The sequence below is a fragment of the Coffea eugenioides genome, chromosome 3, assembly GCF_003713205.1.
Source record: "Coffea eugenioides isolate CCC68of chromosome 3, Ceug_1.0, whole genome shotgun sequence".
NCBI classification, from domain to species: domain Eukaryota; kingdom Viridiplantae; phylum Streptophyta; class Magnoliopsida; order Gentianales; family Rubiaceae; genus Coffea; species Coffea eugenioides.
This window is the reverse complement of record NC_040037.1, coordinates 1,262,966-1,278,620: the sequence shown is the minus strand read 5'-3', so window position 1 is coordinate 1,278,620 and position 15,655 is coordinate 1,262,966. Positions and strand designations below refer to the sequence as shown.

The following is a 15,655-nucleotide window of genomic DNA, read 5'->3' as shown; positions in this document are numbered from 1 at the left end:
ACTATTTCTGCATGATTTTTACTCCAAGTCCAGTGGTTCATACAATCCAGTATTTGAAGTTTGCTTTAAGATAGTAGGTTTGCTGTAAAGTCCATTCAAGGATTCAATCAACTCAATTTTCACCCCAAAGTAATTTTCTTTGTTTCTTCCAGATTTGACGAAGCAATGAATAAAATTACATTACACTGTGATCAATTTTGATGTTTTACTTAGCTTTCTATTTTTGATGAGTTATGCGCAAATTGTAAATTGCTTTGAGAAATTGAACATGAAAGAATTTGTTAAATTTTTTTCGCATTCCTATGCAGAAGTCTCATTTACATTCGCAAATGATCATCCCTTTTTTTTTTCAGGGTGGTGCTGACCCGTAGAATGAAATGATCAGAGTAACTAGACCCAAAAAGAAGGTTCTTGGAAGATTATCTTTTCCAGGATTACTGCAATTGAACACTTCCATGATTGTTGGTCCCCGTTATACTCTAGTTTCTTATCCTGCCAACCTCATAAGGCATCCCCGCGTTTTTAATCCATTCAACTCCTACCAAAAAACTGTTCAGCTATGAACTGCACAGCATCCTTCTCAGTTATTTTCTTGATGCTTGGCCATGTTACTCTCTTGGTCTGATTTGTACCAGCTCCCTTGTTCTCAATCTCAGCATACCAGCAAGTACCAGTGTTTTGGTCATCAAGCCATCTTGCCCATCCATCAGTGTGGATTATAGTATCAATATCAGGGTCCATGATAATAGTTCTCGAGAACAGATTCCAAGGTCGTCCCTGAGATGCCCGATACGATGGATCTTGTGTAGGGTAGCCAGTATCAGGAATGATTTTACAGTTTTGAAGGATAATTGCAGAAGTTTGAAGTTCTTCAAACCTTCCTTGAGCTGTGACGATGCACAGTTTTTTTTTTTTTTTTTACCAATAGCTTCCTTACTATCAACGTGCAATTTTGGAGGATTGCTCGAGAATTCCCAGAGCTAAAATCAATGGTAACACTGATGGTACATTGCAGTAGAACTGCCTATGATTGTAGGCATAGAGGGTGTTCTGATGACCATCCAATTGATAGTTATGGAAGATGGATTCATTAGCTGTTACATGGAGAGCTAAGGCTTGATGCATCTCTGCGACTGCTGAATTTTCAATTCCAACGTTCTTGCCAAAGGAATGGTCCCCTTCCAACCCTATCATTTGATTAAGAATAGTCTAAAAGGATTTTAAGGTGGCTAATCAGAAGAAGATGATATGAAAGTTCCGAATTTGTCGATTTACAGAAAATCTCTAGATTTCATTGGATTAACAAGAAGACCGCGAACATCAGTAATCATCATTGGATGAGGTATAAAGTCATCGCTATAGACATATTGATTTGTAAGCAAAAAGAAAGGCTTATTTTTCCTTATCTTTTCTCTACATTGGTAACTATAGTCTGCTAGGCAAAAGAGTCCACTTCCTTTAGCTTGTGGAGGCTGCCTCAAGAAAAAGATGATGGAAAGATTTAGATCTTGTTTCTTGGGATATGCACTATAGTGATAGCCAGCTGAATGACGAAGGAGGCAGAATGACATCTCAAAGTTTAAGAAATTACAGAAATATAAGAAACTCAACTTACTATCCAAATAAATGCTAGAACTGTCAGCGAGAAAGGAAGACGTTACTTAGTCACTGTTGCAGTAAAAAATGTGCCCAAGCCTCTTATAAAGCTTTTGTTTCTCGTGATCTTGGTTTTTGTTGGACTATTCCCAATTAGAATGACATTCCACATTTGTTTTGTAATTGTAACATACTCGGCATAAATTCCTTCCTTGACATATATGATGAAGGGAGCAGTGCTTTTTAGGAGACTTCCTTGAGTGCTTCATTGATGGATTGATATTTTCCAGAGCCATCCTGAGCCACAGTAACATTAGGAGTAGAATTCACGACATGAAGAAGTCTGTGTGCAGTGCCTTTATCAGTTTCCCACAGTAGCCTTCTGTTTAAGCCTGAGGTCTTTGCAGGTGATAGAAAGAGATTTCTTTCACCATTGCAAGGGCATCAGTAGTGAGCTCGCCTTCCACCGCAAACAGTTGTTTCATTTTTATGCCAGCATCACCTTTGGTATTTTCAAAAGTATCAAGACAAGTCTATTGGCATGTTGCAACACCAGTGTGCCATGTCTTGAGATCATCTGGAAAAATTTTTTCTTTTATTGATCATCTGAGAAAAAGTTCCATGTCTCGGAGACAAAGTAATACAAGTGATAAATGCCAACAAATAGGAAATTTTTTTCTTTTATTGATCAGAACGTTCTACAAAAAAAGAACAAGATTAATGTTGTAACAAACTAAAAAGAAAAAAAAAGAGCAAAAAATTGCCGAAAGTTTCATGCACTAAAAGCCAGGTTATTCTTCATTTTACATCAACTGAAATCGCGCATTAAAATAATTCTCTTTACACTTGCATGCCAGGAGCATAGGGTACGCCGGAGACTGTGATCCATGCATCGCCCTGAATATAGGCCCCTGGGGTGAAGCTCTGAGCAATCTGAGGAGTAATCTTCTTGATACCCTTCCATTGAACTCTCTTGCTAGTATCAGCACCTGGACCCCTGTTGTTGTACTCAGCATAATAGCAAGTGTCTATGCCAAAGTTGCCCATCCATGGGGACCATCCCTCTGGAGCAATGAATCCATCAATGGAAGTCTGCATGATGATGGTTCTTGAGAACTCCTTCCATGGACGTCCGAGGTAGGCCTTGATTGGTGGTTGAACGGCCAAGAAAGCTGGATCGGCAACGATTTGACAGTTTTGGAGAACAATGGCTCCAATGCCGCGTCTCTCTTTCCTTCCTTGAGCTGTGACCATGCAACCCTGGTTTTCCATTGGCTTCCTGACAACCATCTTGCAGTCCTGGAATACAGCTGAGCCGTCACCAAAGATGAAATCTATGGTTCCACTGATGGTGCAGTTGCGGTAGTATTGGCGGTAGGTATGGGTGTAGAGTGTGTCTTGGTAGGCATCGATCTGGCAGTTGTAAACGATTGTCCTATCGCCAGAAACTCGAAGTGCCACGGCCTGATGTTTTTCTGCCCCGGCTGAGTTCTCAATTCCCAAGTCCTTGAGGATGGTGGCATCTCCATTCACGGCTGCAAAAAAAGTGGTCAGTAATGATACCATGAGATTAATGTTGTGTTTCTTTCCTATTCGAGAGACTCTTCATTTTAAAGATTTCTTATGATATTTGCAAACGTAGACCAATTAGTATGGAAATTGGAATTGTATTCAATTCATAGGATGCAATTCCAGTCTCCATCTGTAATGAAATACCTACACTGGCTAAGCAAATGAAGTTATAATGCGACTTACAAAGTGTTGGTGTTTGGAAAGTGCCAACTCCATCAACAAAGTTCTTGTTTCCAGTAATCTTAGTCTTGGTTGGGCCTTCTCCAACGAGGACAATGCCGTTAACGTGCTTTGGAAGCGTAACATACTCCTTGTAGATACCAGCCTTGATGAAAATGACAAAGGTTTGGTTGTTCTTCTTAGGGACGGTATTAACAGCAGCCATGATAGACTTGAATTGGCCACTGCCATCTTGAGCAACCACGGCATTAGGCTTGAGGGAAGCAGTGCTGGCAGCCATGAGCTTGCGTGCCGTAGCATCAACAAAATCAGGTTCAACAGAAGAAGACATGAGCCTTCTCTTGAAGCCTTGGATGTTGAAGTTTGTCAAGACCTCAGAAATATCAGTAACCATGGCAAGACCGTTGCTTGTGAGCTCACCAGCAGTCTTGAGGAGTTTCTTCATCTGCTCACCGGTGTCACCTGTTGTATTCTCAAATGCATCCAAACAAGTTTCCTGGAAAGTGCCTGCAGCACTTAGCCATGTTTTGAGATCGGCGACATAGTCGTCAATCTTGTTGATATCAAAGGTGCCAACTGTTTCAAATGACCTCTGGAGGTCCTCAATGGATGTGTTGAGGGCATACTTGCAAGTTTCCAGAGCCTGATGAGTCCTGGGGTCCTTGGCGGCGTTTTGGAGAAGAGTGGAGTTCTCGATGACACTTGCAATGTTATCAACTGCGGCTGTGAATGCGAGCTTGATGAGTTCTCTGGGGTCGCTGGTGTTCTTGGCTCCTGACAAGCTTTGTTCACAGGTTTGCTTATAATCCACATGCTTGCAAACGGATTCCACGGACTTTGAGGAGGTTGATACTTGATCAGAACCACCACCAGATGTGGCGGTTTCGGTGCCATGGCGACCAACGGAGTAGGTGACTGTCCCAACTACAGCTGCCACCAGGAGAATGGAAGACACGCCAAGAATGGCTGCCTTCTTCTTTCCTTCACTACCCATTTTCTTTTTGGTATTTTTGTTGTTACTATTTTTTTCTTTTTCGTGAGATTATCTTTCCCTTGATCAGAGAAAGAATTTAACAGAGCTCTTAAGAGGGGTCTCTTATTTACTACACAAAAGAGCCTTACCTCTTCTGTGCCCTGAGTCTGAATAATTTTGTGAAACAGGATGCTTTATATAGGTTTTTGGTACCAGACAAAACAACCACAAATTCATTTCACGCAGTAACAAACAGTTTCTGTCGAGAAAGATGAGGCTACGAACAATTTCAAATTGAACGGTTTCGACAAAATGTTTGGTTCTTAGCCTTCATTGGCAAACCAAGAAAGGAGGATATTTGTTGTATCTTTGCCTGGGTAAACTGATTAAGCTTACATGGATAACTAATTTCAAGGATCCCAACACTTTTCCTATTCTCTCGGCTTATAACTTTAAGAATGATAATAGTTTTTCTATTGTCTAGGCTCATTACTTTCTAAGGACAATAATTTTTCTGTCCTTTGAATTTTTTTTTCTTTTAAAGCGAACAAATGTTGATTTTCTTGTCTTCGTTTCTTATTCTCTTTTTCACTGACCATCCATTCCCAACTCTTTTCGTATAGGCAATTACTGATCTGATGGCATCCTTTCTTTAAAAAATTAATATTGATTTTATTTCTTCTTGGATATCAATTCTTTTTGCAGGGAGTGTCCATTCTATTCTCGCCTGGCCAAGCCACAAGTTCTTATGTTAATTGTTACCCCCCTTCTCCTCTTTTCTCTTCCCCCACAAAAAAAGTACTTTTTAAACAAAAATTGTAGCTTTAGAGCACGACGACCTGTTACAATTTTGAACGAAAATTTCATAATGTTATTGTTTGGAAGAAAATTAATTTGCTTTCTTTCGTATGTAAACTTAATTCAAGGTTGATGATTTGCCCTACCAAAGCGATTAAAATACCAATTCAACCCCTGAAATGAATAAGTTTTAATTAAGCCCTCTAAATTAGAAATTTCATTTTAACTAAGCCCTTCAATCAACTCATATTTGATTGATAATATTTGACTAAACTTTATTGGCATGATGAAATCTTGCAAAATGAATGTCCCACTTGAAGCATATGACCTCCCACTTGAATGTCCCCGAAAGGATAAAATAGTACTCTTTTAATCATACTTGAAATGGAATGAACATTTTTCTTATATAAAAGAGAAAAGTTTTATCATATTTAGTTTAATTGGGCAGGAAATTAATCGTTTCAAAGTCCCTAAAAATTTTTAGTATTCTATTTTGCCACTAAAGTTTATTCACATGAAATGATGAAATTAAGGCTCGTTTGAAACAAATTTCCAATTTGAAGGGCTAAATTTAAAAGTTATTCACTTTTAGGGGGGTCTGAATTGACACTCTCATCTACTTTGGAGACCCAAAACAACATTCACCCTTCTATTCAGTGAAAGCCCTCTGTTCCTGCTGGAGCCGATTCTACTGGAGAAGAAAGATTAGCCCACCTAGAATATGCTTAGTGCGAAAAACTTATACAAGTCAGTAAAAAACTATAAAGTTACTACTAGAATCCTTGTTCCACCCACAAAGTTATGATGTATGCTAAGCTGGAGAAGATAGTGTTTAATAGGGATCCAGGTTGATTTGCTAGACATCCTCTGTTTTTTATGATCCTTTGGCATCGTTAACCTGCCAATGATTCTCTCCCACCTTAGGCAAATCTGCCAATCATATTTCGTATGTCCAAAAACGTTAACGAGCAACGCTAATACCGAATGTCAAACGTAGATATTCAAGAAGAAGAAGAAGAAGAAAACAGTTTATCATTCATTTCCAAATACTTATTAATGAAAAACAGAACAGTACAACATCTCTGTCAATGAGTACAATAAATCAAAAGTACACTTATATCTTATTTCTGTTTATAAATATATTAGCTTCAACGTTTTCTTTATTTCTTTCCCTTTCTATTTACCCAAAGTTTGGATTATTTCTCCCGCTAAAACCATCATAGTTTAGCCCTTCGCAGTTCTAGTTTTGCAATAGTGCCGAGGTGGACTTCATCAGGGCCATCAGCAATTCTCAATGTCCTAGAAGTAGCCCATAGATGGGCAAGTATCGTGTCGCCAGATAAGCCAGCTGCTCCATGTACTTGCATTGCCATGTCGAGTACCTCCAATGCCATGTTTGGAGCTGCTACCTGTCAGTGCACCACCAAAACAATTACATATCCTATTAAAAACTCGCAGTTGACATGTATGAAGGAAATTACATATAAGGAACAACAGAAGACAGGCGTAAATGGAGGAATAAAGCACAAATTCAAACATGGGAAGGTACCTTGGCCATCGCAATGGTTCCACGAGCCTTTTTGTTCCCAAGACGATCAAGCTGGTCTGCTGCTTCCAGAACCAACAATCTAGTTTTCTCCAATTCTATTCGACACTGCCGCATAAAAAACACTTTTTAACCATCACCTCATTGCTCAATGAAAATTATTTTACAAGCAAAAGTACATGCAGGAGATTTGATGTCAGAATCAGACAAATAATACGTCTTCCACAGACGATTAGGTAAAAGGAAAAGGAAAAGAAAATGAATAAGACAAGGTAATTTCCAGCAAGTTCTTGCATACGGGCAATTTAATCAAACCAACCTTGGCAATATCTGAAAGGAATGAACCATGTTCTGCAATCAGCTTTCCAAAAGCTTTTCTTTTGAGAGCCCTATCTACTGTCATCTGCATACCACGTTCTGCAGCACCAATCAACCTCATGCAATGATGCAACCTTCCAGGACCAAGCCTACCCTGTTAAACGTGGTAACAGCACCAACTACCAAGTCAAGAATCTCAGATAATCATCACACATAAACACACAGATCTTCATGTGAAGTGAAATCCATAAAATCTTGGAAAGTCTTTCTACAGTGAGGTATATCTGGAAAAACGTTTGACTTCACATAGATGAGCCTAGGAGGACAAGACAAGGATTAGGATCTAGCAGAAGGACAAGATTGCAATTTCTGTTCGGCATAAAAAAAACATCAAATGTCATGGAACCAGGACATCTAGCACTATCAGCCATCTGACAAGATAAACTAAAAAGAAAACTCAAGTGGAAACCCAGCATTGAGCAGTTGATAGAATAATCGTATGAAAAGTAATTGAAGTAGACAGCAAACTTGCATAGCTTTTACCTGGGCAATCTCAAAACCTCGCCCCTCTCCCAATAAAATGTTCTTGGCAGGGACATGTACATTCTCAAATGATATTTCTGCATGACCATGTGGAGCATCATCAAAGCCAAATACTGTGAGTGGTCTTCGTATGTTTATCCCAGGAGTATTAATGTCCACTAAGATCATTGACTGCTGCTTATGGTTTGGAGCAGTAAAATCAGTTTTGCCCTGCACGTTATCCAGATCAATTACCTTCGATTCAAAAGTCAAAACAAAATCATTGAGTTCACAGGCAGCCACAGAGAGCTAACCATAACAATAAGGAGTTTGCATCTAGGATCCATAGCTCCACTGGTCCACCACTTCTTTCCATTGATGATATATGATTCCCCAAGTCTATAGAAAGGACATGTCATAAGTACCCTTCAAAAGGATCAAAGTATATCTTACTGTAATCAAAGAATGATTATTGGTCCCCAGGAATATAAAACAACAATAATTTAGAGGTGCTTCTCTCGAAATTGATTAGTACTCAACCATGTCATAATCCAAAACAAACAGCTCCACCCAGATCCCAAAAATTGAATTACATAAATTTCAGCATCCATGACTCCTGAGCAAATAAATATTCCTGAACACAAAAGCACTACAGTTTATTTCCACAATAAAATAGGTGATTCTCGACCATGCATTGAAATTAATTTTAATCCAATTTTTACATCTTTTTTCATCTTTCCATTTTGCTCTTTTTTTTTCCCCAAGTACTTATTACTTAAGCATCCCAGCTAAAACCCCTACAGACAACTGAGAAAAAAGACATGCTAAAATTATCACTTCCTCATTCACAGGGAAACTATAGCATCCTAATTGTCATTGTCTATTTATGGGAAGTTTAACACCCAAATTTCCCTGCTTCCTTTTCTGGCTCTTCTTTGCTTAAATAAGCCATTCTGATGATACCATCTTCTCTTTCACTGTATCTACCACATTGAGATGGTTAACTATAGTAGCTTGCATATACCTTTTAATAGAACACTCTATGTTGGTTGCATCAGATGATGCAACCTGTGGTTCTGTCATAGCAAATCCAGATCTAATGCTGCCCTTGAGCAAGGGAAGAAGCCATTCCTGTAATTGTTCTTCATTCCCGTACTGCAGCAATACCTGAAAAATTGCAGTAAATCATGACAGCAAGGACACAACTATACAACACAAATGCCTCAAAAAATAGGTGACTCAAAGCACACTGCCAACAAAGCACAAAATAACAGGTAGGTGGCATTGCACGTTAAGGTCCTTGATAGCACATTCTAGACATTCAAAACCAAACCCACTTCCATTAAAGTTGGGAAGAATATAGAGGCTGAAACTACATTTGTGGCAGAAGAAGCTATTTCTTGCAATCCAGCAGCGGGCCCAGTCGAAGATATAAAGGAAGTCAGATTTAAAGGAAAAAATAGAATACCAAAAGCATAATTTTGACATGCATAACCATTACTTTTATGTGATTGTTATGAAATGATAACTATCTGTGTTGTGGTCTGGATACGAAAGCAAAGGGAACGTCCCCAGAACTAATTTATCAGAGTAAAGAACAGAAAATTATTTTTTACCTCCATATTTCCAGTATCAGGTGCCCCACAATTAAAAATCTGTGGTGCCCAAATAGAACGACCCATAATCTCACAAATATATCCATACTCAAAGTTAGTAAGTCCTGCACCCAACAACAGGTCAGATGTCTTGGCTATCAAAGCACCATGTTTTCCACCATTTAATATTCTTCTTGCTCGAGCAGCACTGTGAAGCTGGACATAACCACAATTATCAAAGCCCCTGAGCAGATATTCATGCTGAATGTTCAATATTTGTGAAAATCATAAAGAAACGTATGTACATACAGGTATGAACAAGTTCCAAAGTCCTTCTGATTTGGCAAGCTCTTTTAACTTCTCTTCCTCTGGGTGAATTGTCCAACGTTTGGAAGACTGAGCAAGTTTGTAGAATTCACTTTCCATTGGGTAAATGTGGTTGTTCATGAACTTTATCAATCGATCTCTCAAATCTTGAACTTTCTGATTTGGGACAAACTTTCCACCCATTGATAAAAATTGACCTTTGCTTTCTTCCTCCACTTTTTGTTGTTTGTTTCCTTGTACATCTGTCCGAGAAAAATTCACCACCAGCTGGTAATTTAAGCAGCATTTTTACAAGTAAGACTATAACCAAATGGCACCAGAAAATGCAGTTTACTGCTTCAAAAATGCAGTCTTCACTTAAAAGTTTTGACCTTAGACATGATTTGAGAACAAATAAAAATTCTGAAATCTGCTAGAATCTGGAATTTATCATGTATATCCTTCTCGGATCAAAAGGCAGGTTTAATGCAGTAACAGAAACATTTACCTCAATGTTGGCAAGCAAAGATTCAACAGAAAGAGATGGTAGATACTTAGGCAGGAATGCAGTTAGTGGGAGGAAGCTCTCACGCAAAAATCCAACTTTTCAGATGGTCCAGGCATCTAATGTGCTAGAGGACTATAAGCACCACTGTAACCCATATCCATTGAACATGGCAATGATAATAAAAAACTTAATTGGGAGCCTACTTCAATTTCCCTATTTCAAGTCAAAGATATCTTGCTCTCAGTTTATTTCACTCACCAATTCAAACTTTAAAAAAAAAGGGACTGCCATACATTCTAAGCAGGATTAATCATGTAGATTGATGAATTATCTCTCTGAGACAATATGCTTCCATTTGCAGTGAACAAAATGCTAAAATTTCGACACTTGCTCTATTCTATATTTATCATGCTAGTGCATAATGAGGTCTTTAGCCTTATCTATCATTTTAATGATACTACACAACAGGGTACAGCTACAAAAAAGTCTCATTCTACAGGACAAATAGTACATAATGATTCAGAAGCCTTATGACAGGAACCAGGTTCAGAAACTTAAGACTAAACCAATGAAACCAACATAAAATAAGGAAAAAATATTCCTAGGTAGCTTAAGATTATCCATGCCTAGCCTAAGACAATTTTGCTCTTAAGTTAAGGGATAATAATGATCGTCAAAAAGCAAAGCTACCAGAAGGCAGTTGCCGAGGCAGGACAGATTCACGTCCAATGAATGACCATGCAGTTCTTATCAGAGAATTGGCCATTTGTCCCATAAGTCGAGCACGTTCACCCCCTGAGGCATTGCCCTGCAAAGTCACAGTGAATGAATTAATTAAAACATGTTGAGATCCAAGACAATATTCACCAAGATTAATCATCAGAACTTTTGGCATTCACGACATCTCCAGTAAGAGCATTAGAGTCAAATTACCATTATCGATCTACAATGTACTCCTGCAAAGATTGATGCCCCACGAAACAATGAGAACGCAACATAAAATTTCCACTCAGCAACAGGCCATGCTCTTTCCTGTATTAGAATAGTTCAAGCAAAAGCAAGGCATCTAAAGCTATCCAGGTGTATGAAAAAACGGAACTTACAGCTGCAGAGCAATAATAGGACAGATATTCTGGCAGTGAAGGGACTCCTTCAGGAAAATTAGTAAGTTCAAAACCTTCATTCTCTTCTACAGCATCCCCAGATGCAACATTTGCAATGTAATGCTGCCAAGAGAGGACGCAATACACAACATTTGAATCCCATACAGAGAACCAAAAGTAGTACTTTAAATAAAAGAAACAACAAAAAAGGAAAGTTAAAGTAGCAGAATGACTAGTACCAAGCAGCTATAAGCAACGTCACACATTTGGTTGCCCAAAGTAGATAATTCCCAGTCAAGAATGCCAATCACTCTATTCTGCAAGCGGAATTAAATAAATTAATAGTATCTTTAGGTTAAAAAAGAAAATACAATGTACACCTTTGAATGGGCATCTGTCTATTGTGTTTATTGCAGTCATATGGTAGCTCTAAAGAAGTTTCATAACTACTACAGCAAAGAAAATATGAAGAACTTCTCAAGTTCAGCACCTCAATGGGATGGAATACAAGATTATCAATCCGGAAGTCACCATGGACTAGTCCAGTTGTTCCAGAAGAATCTTCAGGAGGAATGTGTTGCCGCAACCAGTCAGCTAGCTGTAACATTTCTGGATTTCTCTCTGACTTTCCCTCACCAGTAGAAATAAGATATTGTTTGGCCCACCTCTCTACCTACAATGCAAATAGTATCCCATTAACTATTTCTGCATTCAGTTGTTTGATCTTCGAAGGCCTTTACCAGCATAACAAGGGAAGACAAGGCCTTCACATTACAAAAACTCATTTATGTCTTTCCTCCACTTGCAATTGCAACATCATGTCTAGGTTGATTTTTAACATGAATATACAGCTAAGTTTCAATTATCTAGTATGTAAGGTAAAAGAAGAATATCCTGCACCTGCCGCTTACAGTAGTGGTTCCTTTTTCCATAGTTTCCTAGACCAATGGCATCAACATCAACAGAATGAAGAAAAGCCAATGCTTTAGCAGTTGCATGGTAAATATCCCTCCTTTGCTTTGGTGACATGCCCTAATAAAAGATAAAATATTTGATATTAATTAGTCAAGTTCATGTCTATTAGCACCAGAAGAGTGGGAGAGGACATTTGAACTAGCTTGCTGATATTCTGAGCACAGCTTAAGTGGAAAGAAAAGAAGATAAAGTTGGAAGGTAAGGTCCATACGGGTAATTTGGGGTCTATGAAGATGCGTCCCTCCAAATACTCCATAATGTAGAAAGGTGTTCCAATCACACTTGAATCAGTACACAAACAGAAAACTTTAGGGACAGGAACCAGCGTATAAGTACCCAAAGCATGTAGAACCTGACACACGTCCAATTAGAGAGCATTCCAAAGTAAGGGCACTGAATTATAAGGATCTGAAGAAAACTGAACAACAGAAAATTTTAGTTCAGATACATTTGTTTGTACAAAAGGAAGAGAGAGATAACCTGAAATTCTCTCTCAACAGCATGAGCAGATTCAAGTAATTTTCCAGGAGGCTTCTTTCTGAGAACATACAGCTTAACAGAGGACTCTGAATGAACTTCAATGAGGAATGTAGGATTTGACTGACCATGGCCAAACTGATCCACAATTAACACAAGATTAAAACACAACACATTTCATTTTCTTTTCCTTTGCCGCCCCCTGGGAGCAAGAAGGATAACGAAAACTTTATATCTTAAACATGAAAATTCTAGCATATTATGCAAATATATTGGATTCTCTATTCTGAAATGATAAACAGACAACATCCAGATTTCTTAGAAATGCTCAATTTCATACAGAGGATTTTCCTTCTAAGCAAGCATTACGAGCAAATGATACTAAAGCCTTTGATGCCAATGAGGCCCCCCAAGAATTCAGTTGTTGCACCATCAATAGCCACCGCGGAGGTCATACTCCTTTAAGACAACCCTCAAGTAAAATCAAGATTTCTGCTTAACGAACTTGCTACCACCCAGGTCATGATGAAGCAACCTAAATCTAGCACCGACATCCCTCATTTATCGGACCATTACAGATAACAAATTAGGAAACATACCAGTAGAAGCTGTCTGCTCCTGTAATTGGATTTCCTAATTCTTATTTTAAAAAAATCCTAGAAACCCAAAGAGCACGTTGATAGAAAATTTTCTTCAGATACTCAGCATTAATGCATTTTCTTTCAAACAATAGCTTAATTACTGCTCTTAAACGATAGAATTCTTGAATTCAAAGTCTTGTAAATGTGACCACTCTCTTTTTTTTTTTTCTAAGGAAAAAAAAGTGGACAAAGCAGAGAACATTTCAATTAGTTCTCATACTAGACACGCCACACACATACACACAGACACAAAAAATAATAATAATAATAAAACTGTTATCTCATTATCCTATAATTCCTATGTCACAAGAGACAAGACAGCCTCCGAGGGGAGTAAATTTGCTATTCTCATAGTTGAAAGCTAATTGAGTAGTCAATAGGAAGAGTTGCTAATTTAATTCAGACAACATTAAACTTGTCAACCAAAATTCAAAAGTTCCACATCAGTTCCATCATGTTCTGAACAGTTAAGCACCATCATAAATCGAGCTTTAACATAATCCTAAAAATCCAGTCCAGTAAAGCTTCTCCTCTATCAAAATTCAATCTTTTCTAGCCACTTAGAATTAGAATAATGTGATCCAATTCATTTTAAGAAACCAAATCTATCAGCATATCTCCATTAGAATCTATCAGAAAACAAGGATGAATTCAAACCTGAGATACAATAAAATCAGAGGGAGAAATAGGGAATCCCTCAACGTGAGCAGAGGCATATCGCAACAGGGCATCAGCATCAAACTTCTGACCCGGATGGACTTGGCCCACAAGATCAGATGTCCGAATCGCCATTTTCTTGCAAAACCCACGATAACCCACAAGAGAATGTGTCAAATAAGCTGAACTACGCAGAAGACAACTTAGAGTGTTAAGGTACGGTTTTCAAGGTTTGGAAAAATCGACCCTTTTTTTGGTTTTTGACGTGCTGGGGTGAAACTAGTTAGCTTATATATTTGTTGACCAGCTTTGCTGTCAGACAGACTACAACACTAAATATAGATTTGCTACAGAAAAATATACATCAAGATAAGATTACAGTTAACCAGTGAAACTTCTAACGTTGGGAAAAAAAATCATACATTTTGTCGATTATTGGATATTTGGAGATTTGGATGTTCAAGGATACAAGTAAATGGATTAGTTTTCAGGTCTTTTAGCTGATGTCAAGAATATTTTTTATTATTGGATATTTGGATGTTCCAAGATGCAAGTAAATGGATTAGTCTGCAGTCTTTTAGGTGATGTTAAAAATCTTTCTTATCATGATGCTGTTTAACCACCAGATAGGCACTCTTTAAAAAATGTAAATTTAGTGTTAATATTTTAAAAATATAGAGTTAAACAGTAAAAATCTTTTCCATTATGATTCTATTTAACCACCAAATAGCCACTCTTTAAAATGTAGTCGTCGTGTTAATATTTTGAAAATATAAAGTTACATAGGAAAATTTGGATCCAAGAATTAAAAATTATGGATTCAAATCTTCAGTTACTTCCGTTTCAAAAATGTTAAATAAAAAAATTATAAATATAAAGTGGAATAATAATTATTAATATACGTATTTATATAATAGGTTAGATGTGATTTAAATATCTTAACAAATACCAATTGAACACTCCTCCGTTCAAAACTCTTTTATTTATTTCTAGTTGGATAAATCAGATGGACCTCCGTTTTAAAATCTTAATACTAGTAACTCTTTTATTTATTTCTTCACCCTTCTATGAAGAAATCGTACTCTGACCACTATAAAAACAAAATAAAGAATTTAAAAAATTTTCTTGTGTACAGGAAATGGAGGTTGGTGCGAAGAAAGCTCTCAATATTAATAGGTTTGTTTGGATTGCGATTTATTTGTCAAAATATATTTGTTTACATCATCATTACAATTTCTAACACACTTTTTTATTTTTCTAATTACCTTTTTATCTCACGTACATCACATCACAAAAAGTGCTACAGTAAAAATATCTCTAATAATTCACAATCCAAACAAATATTTACTAACTTTGCAAAGGAAGAATTGGACGGACATTTTCCTGATACACGAGGCATATTTCTTGCTTTCTTAGTACGATATTTTTTATGTATGCCGGAGGATATTCACAAGAATCAACCTTTTGCATGAAAAACTATGAGTCTGTCCTTTTCTTTTTTTTTTTAACTTGTTTATTTTTAAGTTTCGTAACATGAATCTATGAATGTATGGTTTGATTTGGGAGGAGAATGAATCCCTCCAGTTAATTGGTAAAAGAGAGAATGAAATCCTAATCAACCCCACTAGAGTCTAGAGCTATTTTGGCTACAGTCTAGAGTAAGAAACTTTGATTTCATTAAAGGAAGCAAATCTAGGAACAATCTTGCTCAATTAAATGAAGGATCTTCAGCAAATTCTCCCCAATTATGGGTCTATTATTAGCCGGCCCTGCATTGATATAACCGGAGAACAGGCATATTGTCGATTCGTCTGGTATAAAGGGTAACCTGGAACCCACAATTATCTTCCGGACACAAAATTGAAGATTACAATGGACCCCTTTGTGC

General features: G+C 37.5%; 3 protein-coding genes across 3 annotated transcripts; all 3 read right to left on the bottom strand.

Annotated features, from left to right (window-relative positions):
- Window positions 1-531: 531 nt before the first annotated feature.
- Window positions 532-1,125, bottom strand: LOC113764924 (probable pectinesterase/pectinesterase inhibitor 58). The gene is made up of 2 exons (XM_027308969.1): window positions 945-1,125; window positions 532-887 (listed from the first exon to the last, which is right to left on the bottom strand). The coding sequence occupies exons 1-2, from the start codon at window positions 1,123-1,125 to the stop codon at window positions 532-534; spliced, it is 537 nt and encodes a 178-aa protein (XP_027164770.1).
- Window positions 1,126-2,436: 1,311 nt separating this feature from the next.
- On the bottom strand, window positions 2,437-4,342 carry LOC113764922 (pectinesterase-like). Its single transcript, XM_027308967.1, has 2 exons — window positions 3,352-4,342; window positions 2,437-3,131 (listed from the first exon to the last, which is right to left on the bottom strand). The coding sequence occupies exons 1-2, from the start codon at window positions 4,340-4,342 to the stop codon at window positions 2,437-2,439; spliced, it is 1,686 nt and encodes a 561-aa protein (XP_027164768.1).
- Window positions 4,343-6,133: 1,791 nt separating this feature from the next.
- LOC113765798 (probable acyl-CoA dehydrogenase IBR3) lies at window positions 6,134-14,014 on the bottom strand. Its single transcript, XM_027310050.1, has 17 exons — window positions 13,768-14,014; window positions 12,473-12,607; window positions 12,204-12,344; window positions 11,918-12,049; window positions 11,508-11,690; window positions 11,257-11,334; window positions 11,018-11,140; window positions 10,848-10,946; window positions 10,605-10,722; window positions 9,410-9,669; window positions 9,122-9,316; window positions 8,530-8,672; window positions 7,820-7,904; window positions 7,527-7,736; window positions 6,985-7,137; window positions 6,669-6,773; window positions 6,134-6,528 (listed from the first exon to the last, which is right to left on the bottom strand). Exons 1-17 carry the CDS (start codon window positions 13,900-13,902, stop codon window positions 6,337-6,339), a joined length of 2,487 nt encoding a protein of 828 aa, XP_027165851.1. The 5' UTR covers window positions 13,903-14,014; the 3' UTR covers window positions 6,134-6,336.
- Between the last annotated feature and the right edge of the window lie 1,641 nt (window positions 14,015-15,655).

What these genes read in the sequence shown, in the direction of transcription:
- LOC113764924 (XM_027308969.1), bottom strand. Translation starts at nt 1,125, where the DNA reads ATGCATCAAGCCTTAGCTCTCCATGTAACAGCTAATGAATCCATCTTC. An exon ending in GCAATCCTCCAAAATTGCAC is followed by an intron (nt 888 to 944) that starts GTTGATAGTAAG and finishes GCATCGTCACAG; the next exon opens with CTCAAGGAAGGTTTGAAGAA.
- LOC113764922 (XM_027308967.1), bottom strand. Translation starts at nt 4,342, where the DNA reads ATGGGTAGTGAAGGAAAGAAGAAGGCAGCCATTCTTGGCGTGTCTTCC. An exon ending in TTTCCAAACACCAACACTTT is followed by an intron (nt 3,132 to 3,351) that starts GTAAGTCGCATT and finishes CTTTTTTTGCAG; the next exon opens with CCGTGAATGGAGATGCCACC.
- LOC113765798 (XM_027310050.1), bottom strand. Translation starts at nt 13,902, where the DNA reads ATGGCGATTCGGACATCTGATCTTGTGGGCCAAGTCCATCCGGGTCAG. An exon ending in ACGTTGCTTATAGCTGCTTG is followed by an intron (nt 11,141 to 11,256) that starts GTACTAGTCATT and finishes CTCTCTTGGCAG; the next exon opens with CATTACATTGCAAATGTTGC. An exon ending in GCCTCGGCAACTGCCTTCTG is followed by an intron (nt 9,670 to 10,604) that starts GTAGCTTTGCTT and finishes TTTCTCGGACAG; the next exon opens with ATGTACAAGGAAACAAACAA.